At 44.2% G+C, this 12607-nt stretch overlaps 1 protein-coding gene across 2 annotated transcripts in view; it reads right to left on the bottom strand.

Annotated features, from left to right (window-relative positions):
* Positions 1-10369, bottom strand: part of grk5l (G protein-coupled receptor kinase 5 like) — a 65115-nt gene extending 54746 nt beyond the window's left edge. For both annotated transcript variants that reach the window (XM_072682562.1, XM_072682563.1), the window contains exon 1: positions 9487-10369. In XM_072682562.1, coding sequence (XP_072538663.1) covers positions 9487-9538 — 52 coding nt within the window. In that variant the 5' untranslated portion in view covers positions 9539-10369. The remainder of the gene's footprint in view (positions 1-9486) is intronic.
* Positions 10370-12607: the final 2238 nt, after the last annotated feature.

Genomic DNA, 12607 nt, shown 5'->3' on the forward strand with positions numbered 1-12607 from the left:
GGGTCTGGGTTAATGTTCTGGTGGGCCTGAGCTTCTGTAATCGATTATAGACTGATTCCAAGCTCCCGAGGCCGATGCGGGTGCTTTTCCGATCGGATCGACAGACCAAGGCCGGGGCATTTCTACACCCCTTTGTCCCGCTCTCTGACTTTCCCACCATCAGAGCTCTGGATCGGGCAGGAGAAAGAGCGCTTCGCTCGCCGTCGTCATGGGTTACCACTCGTGCTCCACTACGTCTGAATCGTCAGAGGGGGCCGGGGTCAGATTACACTCTAAGCTCAGGAATTTTCCCCCCTCCTCTCTTTCTCACACACACACACATATATACACACACACACACACACACACACACACACATATACACATACACACACTCTCAGGAGAAAGCTCTTACTTCCACAGAGTTCTGCTCAGCGCTGGGTGAAAGCTGAGAAACGCTCCTCAGGGCAGTTCTAGAGTAACACTTCTACATAATACACCACAAAATCCCACTGAATCACTCTCTCTCACACACTCACACACACACACACACACACACACTCTCAACATGTCAAAGGATGTTCTCATGCAGCCAGGCTAACGTCATTACTTATGAGGAGAGACCTAAATAGTCTAAAAAACGTCCAAACATGAACAGGAAATGAGTAGCGGGGAAAAATTCCACTGGAAGGCCGAAACGGAGGTGAAATAAAAGCTGTAGTCAACGTTCCCGGGACATTTTCTCACCTTCAGCTACATCCCACAAGGGTGGAACGACTTTAGAACAGTGTCAGAAAACTGAAAAATTTAACACTGTCGATACGCCCCTCGATCTTTTCTCACCATCTCCTGTTTGCCACCTTCCACAGAAACCACTGATGAAGGTAGTAGGAAGTAGGGATGAAGTAGCCACCATGTAGGCAAAAATGTGTGGTGTTTGTTGACCACAGACAGAGATAGAATCAAGTACAGGGCACAGGAAGCGTAGGGGCGCTCTATAATGTTCATATGATCCACACGCTCATTCTGACAGACTGTAATACACTACAGGAAGTGTAGGGGGCGCTCTATAATGCTCTATAATGATCATATGATCCACACGCTCATTCTGACAGACTGTAATACACTACAGGAAGCATAGGGGGTGCTCTATAATGCTCTGTAATGTTCATATGATCCACACACTCATTCTGACAGACTGTAATACACTACAGGAAGCGTAGGGGGCGCTCTATAATGCTCTATAATGATCATATGATCCACACGCTCATTCTTACAGACTGTAATACACTACAGGAAGCATAGGGGGCGCTCTATAATGCTCTGTAATGTTCATATGATCCACACACTCATTCTGACAGACTGTAATACACTACAGGAAGCGTAGGGGGCGCTCTATAATGTTCATATGATCCACACGCTCATTCTGACAGACTGTAATACACTACAGGAAGCGTAGGGGGCGCTCTATAATGCTCTATAATGATCATATGATCCACACGCTCACTCTGACAGACTGTAATACACTACAGGAAGCGTAGGGGGCGCTCTATAATGCTCAATAATGTTCATATGATCCACACGCTCACTCTGACAGACTGTAATACACTACAGGAAGCGTAGGGGGCGCTCTATAATGCTCTATAATGATCATATGATCCACACGCTCATTCTGACAGACTGTAATACACTACAGGAAGAGTAGGGGGCGCTCTATAATGCTCTATAATGTTTATATGATCCACACGCTCACTCTGACAGACTGTAATACACTACAGGAAGAGTAGGGGGCGCTCTATAATGTTTATATGATCCACACGCTCACTCTGACAGACTGTAATACACTACAGGAAGAGTAGGGGGCGCTCTATAATGCTCTATAATGTTCATATGATCCACACCCTCATTCTGACAGACTGTAATACACTACAGGAAGTGTAGGGGACGCTCTATAATGTTCATATGAACGTATATGACTGAAAAACACCAACTAATCTAATAACTGAACTGGATCAGTGTGTGCTCCAGTCAGTGAATCTCCAGTCAGGTGTAGTTTACAGTAAAGCTCCACTACATACGTGTGTTTGTTTTGGACGAGTTACTGCTAAGTGCTGGAGGCTGGGTCTTCTTTAAACACTGCTCAGACTGCATTAACCCATCCATCACGACCCACAAGACTAAAAGGAATGTGTGCAGATGTTTGGTACCTAGTTGTATACGCAGAAGGCATGCGAACCTTCCTGCACGGTATGATTGATACCTAACCTCCACACTCCTGCAGTTTAGAAACTGCCAGAAAAAAAGCCAGAGGAATATCTCCAACACAGCCGGCCTGACCAGTCATCACCAGTACTGCTGCCCATGAGGGGGCACTTCCCCAGTCCAGACACAGTCCATATATGGAAACCACAGTGCCTGTTTCTGTGATGTCACAGTAACTCATTTTCATAACTCCACCCATTCAGCCTTCCACAGTTTAGCTCCACCCACCCATTTTGCTGTACTTCACAGGAGTGTCGAGTCCCCAGCTCCACCGCACCAGATGCCAGCAGACGCCAGTGCCGACCAACATCGCTTAAGAGTGATGAGGGATGAGACAGCGCCACCTACCCACCCGGAGGAAGCGCGGCCAATTGTGCTCTCTTGAATTCGCGACCGCTGAGCCATGGTGGCAGTGCCTTACATGCCTTCGAACCTTTCGATGACATCACCATGCTTTAGCAGCCACAACAGTTTATTCAGAATAAAAGTGAATTTATAACGAATTTATAAAGAGTCGACAGGGTGGAGCGAGCCGGAACCGCCTCAGTCTGGGCTTTTATTAGGGCTTAGTATCAGTTTTATTAGTGGCTTTAGTTTGTTTATTAATTCCCCAAAAGGCCAAAGCTGAGCTTCAGAGCAACCCAACTGCGCTGGATTAGAGGGAGGGAGGAGCTTCCTGCGAGCGCATCCCGTAAATAAATCATACTGCAAGAGACCGGTATGAATTATAAATCGCAGCCCCACATCAGGCCTCTAAATCCCCAGTGTTGAGTCTTCATGCCCAAACAGTCGTCAGGCAGGAGAGGAACGGCCGACGTTGATGAGTTCTGTATTTAGGTTGGGGCTGACGGGCGCTGGCCGGGATTTCGAGTGATTTCGGAAGTGTGGCTCGGGCCGTGTAAACAGACTGTGTGGCCTGTAAACTCTGCCTTTTCCTGTTATCTGCTGCGAGTCGGACATTTGGACGCGAGGCCGTGTGCATCGTGCCTCATTTTCGGTTTGAAACGCGGCGCAATCAACAAAACCGGAGGGGGGGGAATTAAACAGGCTGTGGAGTCATCACTCATCTGTGACTCGATAAATATCACACACACACACACACACACACACTGAATTAATAGTCTCAGACACACGTCTAGGGCCAAGCTGTGAGCGCACAGTTTTACACACACAGACAAACACTGTCAGCTTGGCTAAAGGCACACACAAACCAATAAACACACACACACACACACACACACACACACACACACACTGCAACTTTTAGCATTACCAGGAACCACAAATGCCCTGTTTCTCTGAGGTCACAAGACCTAATTTGCATATCTCCACCAAATATCTAGCAGAAAGTCTTCTTCTCTGGACAGTAGAGACAGTTACTCCAACAAAAGCAGGATCAGCTCTTTAATACTCTTGAAACAAGGAATGACCAGCTGTCCCAATATTTTTGTCCAAATAATGTACCTTCAGTGCACCTCAGGAGCAAAATAAAATGCATTCAATTGCAGGACATCGTACTGAACTCCACATTCTGCATCTCCCTCCACCACATTTTGGGGTCAGCTGCATTATTAACGGTAGGACTGCAGCAGACCAGCAGGTCAGAAAGAAGCCCCTACAGCATGGCCTTTGGTACAGGCTCATTTCAGGCCGGCCCGAGGGATTCGTTTAGGATTCCAGGGGAAGTTTAGTAAAAAAAACACACACACACACAAAAAACAACAACTGGACCCGTGCCACTGCCCATTGAATCCAGAGTCCTGACTCTCGGCCTCAGCGCAGGCCTTCATTCAGCCGGATCAGCCGGATCAGTTCCGCGGCAAAGACAAAACCGCGTACAGCTACGCCTCGTCGCTCCGTCACAACCCGGGTCATTTATGCTCCACTCCAGGCTAATGGCAACAATGATTAAGGGAACTGAATGTACAGAGCTGTCTCCGCAGCCCACAGGCATTCTGGGTAATGAATCGCAAAGCAAAAGGCACTCTGGGTTAGTGCAAGCTGCGTCTGTGAAGGTCTGCAATCCGACGTCTGCGATGAGACACAAACCTCGTACGAACGGGGAATTCCAACATCGTTCTGAAATGTCAGTGTAATTACACCTTCATGATGAGAACAAGGTCAGTCAGAGTGAGGGTTCGGTGGGTTCGGTAGGTGAGAAACGCGCAGTTCTAGACAACCTCCCCCAGTCAGAGCTAGTTCTACAGTGGAGGTTCTAGATAAACTCCCCCGGTCAGAGCTGGAGTTCTACAGTGGAGGTTCTAGATAAGCTCCCCCAGTCAGAGCTGGAGTTCTACAGTGGAGGTGAAGGGAAGCAGACGTCTGAAGCTCTACTAAAAGCTCCTCACAGAAAGTTCTTCACCTAATGGTGATGAAGACGCTGCCTGATGCCTGAGACACTGTTCTACCAGAGTTCTGAGAAGAGTTCGGCTCTAGAACCTGCTTTTAGAACCAGATCATTAAAATGGTGGAGGGATACATGCTGCAGGGTGTAGTGCAGCTACAGAAAGTAGTCCCTAAAGAAAACTGCATTAGTGAAGATTCTCTATTCACTATTTTACCTTCATCATCATCATCATCCTCATCACCATCATCATCATTCAATATAAAACTCAGAAGACTCGTGTAGCTGCACTGGTGGGTTTGGATATGGGCTATATCTGTGTTGTTGTAGTCATGGCGACCGATGATCAGAGTGGGTCAGTTTCTCTACAGTGAACACACATATATATATACACAAACATACATCTAAAGATTAAGATGAAAAGAACACCTTTCCAACTGTTAGTCATGGGCTGGACTGATCATGCTTTGTGTTGCAGCCAGTGGCACGGGCAAGACAACAACCCACAGTCTAATGGCTACCTTAAGAGATCCAAGCTGAAGCTTTAGCTCCTCCCACCTCCAAAGTACATCAGAATTGGGCATTCTTAGCCTTTAAACCAGACAAATCTTACTCTTAAGACCACTCCAGGACCACCGTATGAGGCAGGTAGGTGCTCTTACGCCAGGCGTAGGAACGGTTAGGTCGTCCCTCCTGGCTGGAGCGCCCCTTTAAAAAGCGAGGGGAGAAAAGCGAGAGGACGCAGCGAGGGGGCAGCCACAAACCAACATCCATCCACCATTCTCACTTCAGATGGGAAAACCGATGTAATTCAGGCCTGGCTGGGTTAGAAAAATCTCTGCGTTCCCCCTGGGAATGGCTTTCCCACGACTGCCCTTATCATTAGGAACCAAAAATCCGTACTCACACTGACCTCAAATACAAACCCCATAACAGTTACAAGCACAAATCTCTCGTCCCTTTCTTCCTCCCTCTCTCCCTCTCTCTCTCTCTCTCTGTACTGCTGTCTGGAATACCAGCATTTCGTTCCACGATGCTCTCCGTGCTGTAAATAAAGTCCTGTATGACATGCGCTGTCCAAAAATGACCTCAGTGTTAACGTTGGGTAACTAGGGGGGAAGAAGCCCATCGGGGGGATGCTTCCCCTCTTGCACGCTCTCCTGTTCGAATGATTGGTCCAAATCTAATCTCAACACATCCACTGAATGGCTGTGGTGTCATTTATTGTGAAATTTCATCTGGATCACTGCGTTCCTGGGACTTATCCTCCTGGAAAGTGTTTGGAATCAGTTCAACTTATTGTACTGTATCTACAGAGAGCGGATCTTCAGAAGAGCATTAAGCAGAGGAGGAAACTTTCTTCTCAACATAAGTGTTTCATTTTGGTTTAAAGCAATTTTAGAGTGAAAAAGGGTCTCATTAGCTTGTTAGCACTATAACTTCATGAGCAGTGTTACGTAAGAACTGATGACTGAGAATACGCTGATTCTTCAAATCTCATCCTAACAATCAGCAGCCATGGTCTCCACTAAAGCAGAAACAATCAGCAGCCATGAGGTCATCTATGCTACAACAATCTGCAGCTATGGGCTCATCTAAAGCAGCAACAATCAGCAGCCATGAGCTCCTATATGCTACAACATTCGGCAGTTATGGGTTCCACTAAAGCAGAAACAATCAGCAGCCATGAGCTCCTATATGCTACAACATTCGGCAGCTATGTGTTCCACTAAAGCAGAAACAATCAGCAGCCATGAGCTCCTATATGCTACAACATTCAGCAGTTATGGGTTCCACTAAAGCAGAAACAATCAGCAGCCATGGTCTCCTCTGAAGCAGCAACAATCAGCAGCTATGATCTTCACTACGCTACAACAATCAGCAGCCATGGGCTCTTCTCAACACTTACTTCTGTACATGCACTTGACAAGCATTTGCACATCTGTATCAGCAAAGGATACTGAATGTAGCTGAATGCACTCGTTCGCAGGGGTGTCCACACACTTTTGGACACATAGTGTATGGTTGGTGTGGCGCAACAGATAACACCACTACCTGCCAGTATGCTACCACACCACGTGGAATACTGGGGTTCGATTCCCGGTCTGGGTGACTATCCTGCGCTACCCCAATAAGAGTCCTTGGGCAAGACTCCTAACACTACACTGACCCTCCTCTGTGATACGAGAAACCTTGTAAGTCGCTCTGGATAAGAGCGTCAGCTAAATGCCATAAATGTAAATGTAAATGTAAATAGTGTATGATCATGAGTAGGAATGCTGGCGTGTCGGTTTTGCATGAAATGAATCAATAAATGATGAACGGCAGTAAAGAGTTTGACCCTCACTGGACGCTGTTACCACGACAACCTGGTTAACCGGCACCGGTCAAAGGCCTAATCTATAGCAATCATTAGCTTGAATTAGGCATGTTTTTAGCCTTGTGTGTGTCTCTCTCTCACACACACACACACACACACACACACCTCTAATAACTATCTGTTCATATAAAAGGTGAATGCTAAAGCTGGCCTTCCCCTTCTGCTGTTACACTTTCACAATGAAGCTCTTCAGCCTGAGGTGGCATTCGCCCGATGTTCAGCTGTGCCAGATCCTCAACCAGACCTGAAACTGTTTCGTCTGATGTGTGACAGCCGACGGTGAGGTCTGAGGATGTCCTACAACACCGACTGTACCCGAACCACGGCTTTATGTACAGGTGTGATACTGCCTGTAGCACAGTGTGACGGTACAGACTTCAATTCTTATAAACATGGTATTAATGTAGGCTATCAGCTCCCAGTCTCTCAGCATGTAAATGATGTTATGTTATTATGTAAGTCATGTAAAAGTTATGCTAATGAGTGGGAGCGGTGGGGTCTTGGTCTGGTTTTGCATAAAATAAATCAAATACGGTTTTTAAACTGGTGGAAAATGAGTTTTTACTGGTACTGGGAGCCGTCACTGCCGCTGGACACAGCTGGCCTCATCTACAGCGGTCATTAGATAGGAAAACGTACAGTTAGGGGTCTGGCCCAGGGTGTAGAGTGGTGTAGAGTGGTGGGCTTGCCTGGCTGTGTTGTAATTATACCAAGATGAGTTTGTGAGTTTTACAGCCTAACAATCACTTATTAATATATTACTGATATATTAACTATAAATATATTAGTTATTATTAATATATAGTATTAGTATATAAATTATATAGTATTAACTTATTAAAGATCATTATTAACATTAATACACATAATACATTGATGATTACATGTTAAATATGTATAATAATAATATACATACACATATACGTATAGATACATATACTCATAGAAACATACATATGTATTTATATATATTTACAAATGTATGCTATATATGCGGCATATACATATAATATGCAAATGTATATAAATATGTAATATAAATATATATGTCTATACATTCTCTCTCTATATATATATATATATAATCTGCAATATTGTAATTATATGCCATTATACACAGTGTTTTGCAGTTTTACGGTATATATCTATAATCACATATACATATATATATTTATACAAACATACATATGTCTTTATATATATTTATAAAATCTGGATTTTGCTGTATGTTATATATACAGCATATAAAAATAATATGCAAATGTATATAAATATGTAATATATGTCTAGACATTCTCCATATATATATTATCTGCAATATTGTAATTATATGCAATTACATACTATATAATTACACAGAAATATATATACATATACTAGCCCATTTTTTTTAAAACAATAACATCACAACACACAAAAAATATGTTAAGAATAAAAAGAATAATTACAAGAAGCTTATTAGGCAATTTTGCCAAATAACTATTAATAATTAATAACCACAACTGTCCAGGCCTTTATCTTTATTGACCTCTGCGGTACCACCGCTGACAAATCACAGGCCTCAACCGTCCATCCGCTAAACTTTACACAACAAGGCCTTCCCCCAGCTACGGGGAACCTTCTTGCCCTAACAGGGGGTCGAGACGCCCCCTTATTTTTTTTTTACCCCCCCCTTTCTGATCAATTCTCCAAATCAGTACACCCGTGCGTACATCATCTTAATCATCATCATCATCATAATCATCCCGTCCATACTACACCCTCTCCCACACACCGGGGTCATCTATACATGTAATGAAAGTGTTCTGCACCAGGCCTTGCACCGTAGGCCGGGGCACCAGGAAAGGAAGCAGTGGTTAGTGTGGCTTCAGCGGATTTCTCACACATTAACATCAGCTTTGTTCGGAGAAAATGGGTCCAGGTTGTGTCCTAACTAAGCCATTTCTTAACACACTGATCACGTCTGGCTGGCTGTCCAACACACACACACTGGACGCCATATCTGCCTCCAAACATGAAGCTGGTAGGACTGTGGAGCAGATAGGAGATAGTGGAATGGGTGTATTAGGCTTAATAAGGCGTATGCAAGCATGCTGGGCCTATGTTGATGATATGGAGGGTGGTGTTGAGGGGGTTCTTGGGGTAGATTGTGGTTTAGAAATGTTTGTAAAGGTGTTTGGGGTGATAAAGGGTGATAAACAACGAGGGAAGCGGTGGGGGAATAGTCCTTTATTCATTTGCAGTCACCGTTCTTTGGCTCCTTTTTCTAATTTTCCGTTCCACCTTAAATGGTGCAGCAGTTCCATTCTGGCGCCGGAGGCGCCAGAATGGAACTGCTGCACCATTTAAGGTGGAACGGAAAATTAGAAAAAGGACCCAACTTAAACCTCATTTCTATTAAAGCAGCTCACAACATCTGTTCATCACAGGTTGAAATAAGTCAGATTACACCATCAGCTCGTTTTAATAAAGAAATCAAGCAAAAACAAGGGTTTAATCACAAAAAACGAGCATCACTTACCCTCTCTAGCTTTCAAGAGTACCGTGTTTGCAACGATATTCTCCAGCTCCATTAAAAATCCACTCCGATATCTGCCTTTGGGAAGGCTCAAAAAAGGGGCAAAAAAGTCGACAAGAGCTCCTCGCTCCTCCCAGCCCTCCTTTCTCCTTCTATTTTCCCGTTTTTCCCGAATTAAAGGCCGTGCATTTCACAATTTACACGTTCCCACCTGCGATCACGCTCGGTTCGTGTAGTTCGGTGCACAGAACGCGTAGGGGTGGCATTGCCCAAATGCACAAAAATAATAAATAATTAAAATAATAATTATAATACTACTACTACTAAAAGTCCTTCCCCCAAATAAAAGAAAATGTGCTGTAGGTTGTTGTGCACGGAGGAGGAAGCCGCAAGGATGAGCTTTACATCCTCTCCTGATGAGGATGAGGAAGGTGGTGGTGATAATGATGATGATGATGATAATAATGCATGCCAGGGAGGAAGAACCAAAAATAATAATAATAGTAATAATAATATAAGATTAAGAAAAAGAAGAAAAAAAAAAAAAAACACGATGGAAAGCTAGCTCCGGCCCCCGCGGTGGATCCCAGCCTGGCTGACCGGCCTCGGAACGCTGCCCCCCGGCTGCAGGCGTGCTCCCTCTCCCGGCGGTGCCTCACCAAAGCGCGGCTCGCTCGCTCCGCTGCTCACATGCGGCATTCCCCGCGGCGCCCCGAACGAAGAAAGCGGCACACACCGATCCCCGATCCGGACATACGAATGAAAGCTGCCAGCCGGTGGTGTGTGTGTGTGTGTGTGTGTGACTGTGTGCGAGTGTGTGTATGTGTGTGTGTGTGTGTGTGTGTGGGCCTACAGCGGGGTTAGGGCATGTGGAGCGGTTGCCATGTTCTCCGCATTCAGTCCCGCTATGGGTAGGAGGGAATAATAATAATAAAAAAATAGAAGCGCAGATCTACGCCCTCTGCTGGCTGCCTTCAGCAATGTCATTCATTTCGGCTTTGGCACATTTTCGACCCCATTTTAACGTCGATAATAGCTCGACTTTTCGCCATACCGTCGTTTATCGACAGTCTTAGCGGATACGTACGATTGTGACACGATAGCAGGTCGTTGTGCCGAGCGGTGAAGGTTGCAATATAATTGGACTACAAATCCCAGGCTCAAACGTCGGCGCGGATTGGTGAGACGGGCGGGCGTGACGTCAGCCACGAGACGGAATTTGTAGTCCGTTTTCGCTGAACCGCTCGCGACAGTTTCAAAATAAAAATCTCAACAGCACAACAATGAAACGCCACAAATTAATAAATAACAAAGTGTTTATTATATTTGGTATTTAAAAGAGCAATAAAGTGTATATTCTGAACTGTTTAACTAGAAAATGTATATGTATGCTTTTAATTTGGTCACGTTAGAGTAAAAAAATAAATGATTTATTTTAAATTGATTACTAAGCTCTTTATCTGTGTTTAAGAAACATATTCTTAAAGGGAAATGAGAAATTAGGACATTAGGATAAAGCTTTGTATAAATACCAGCGTGTCAGATCCCGAACATAGTGTTCCCCCAACTTATGTTCTAGTAAAAGATGTTTAAGGAAATTGTTCTATGTGTCAGTTTATTTTTTATTTATTGTACCTTTGTATTTAGCTGGGGTTTTTTTTTTTATGTTATTTTTAGCATAATACTGGCTGTATTACTAGCTTTAGCATCACTTAGCAGCTGTTAGCCTTTCATTGTGTTCATTCTCACTGTGCTAAATTGTAAAATCACTGTTATCTTTGCTTTAGCTTTGTTTTTTCCCCTTTTCACTAATGTTAAATTAACTCTAGTGCTCTGCAGAGGTCACAAGATTCTGGTGTCTACAAGCAAACTAAGGGAGGTTTATTCTGGCAAAAGTTCAAAGTTGAAAAAGAACCTTTAAAAAGATTAAAATTGGGGCAGTAAAAAGCCTCACTGCCTCCCACGGGACAACTGGGTGTTCTTGGGAATCTTAGGGCCCTCGGAAGCTGCATACCAGTATTTGTGGAGTCCCCAAAGAACATGTGGTGGAAATATGGCCTACTGCTCTGCTGCTTTCACTGCCTTAATGTTTTATTCTACTGAATACTTTTCCACACAAGTGTGACAAAAAAAAAGTCCTGCAGCTCACAGGAAGAGATAATGATGGCACTTCCAGAGCACACTCTGAACACTCGACGCAGATTTTATCAGTGTATTTTATGCTCAACGGCTCCAAAAGGAAGTCTTTGTTATGGTTGCTGCAAAGAGTAAACCGTTACTCATACAAGCCCTCACTCTACTGCCACTATATACAGTGTATATATATATATATATATATATATATATATATATATATATATATATATATATATATGTATATGTGTGTGTGTGTGTTTTTATATAGTGGGACTTTGGAGTCAAATCATTCTCATACTAAAAGTGACAGATTATTAGGCACACACACTTACAGGTACATTTGTGAAGTCATTCAGTTTCAGGTTTGGTATGTAATTGGGCCTCACTGTAGAGAAACGTCCCATTCAGTGATAACCCCAGCCTGGCCAGAGTCCAGCTGCTCGAGGAGGACGTGGACGAGTTTGTGGGCAAAAAGACGGACAAAAACTACCGCTGCCTGGAGGAGCTGCTGACCAAAGAGCTGCTGGAGCTGGACTCAGTGGAAACCAACGGCCAGGACAGCGTCCGGTACGCTCGGTAGGAGGCTGTGCAGAAGATCCAGGCCATCCTGGACCGCCTGGAGAAGAAGGCCTTCTAGCCCTAGTGCCAGCTAATAGAGGGTCAGAGATAGTGGGTTTGATTGGCACTTGGTTTTCTCAGATCTTTAGTTTTGGTTAAGGGGTTTTGTTAGTTTGTTTGTTTGTTTATTGTCTTGTTTGTCGAGATTGGGTATTTTAGAGACCAGTATGTTTCTAAAAGGCGGTTCCTGGGAAGGGTGTTTCTGTCGAAAGCAGGATTTCTTAATTATCCACGTATATATTAAAGGAGGATCCACCTGTTTTTCAAAAGTTTGGTGTGAAACTGAGCCACTCTGATCTCTCTACAGTGGAGATGAATGGAATCAGGCGTCGGTCGCCATGACTACAACACAGATACAGCCCATAATTTA

This window comes from Salminus brasiliensis, chromosome 6, assembly GCF_030463535.1.
Source record: "Salminus brasiliensis chromosome 6, fSalBra1.hap2, whole genome shotgun sequence".
Classification (NCBI taxonomy): Eukaryota; Metazoa; Chordata; class Actinopteri; order Characiformes; family Bryconidae; genus Salminus; species Salminus brasiliensis.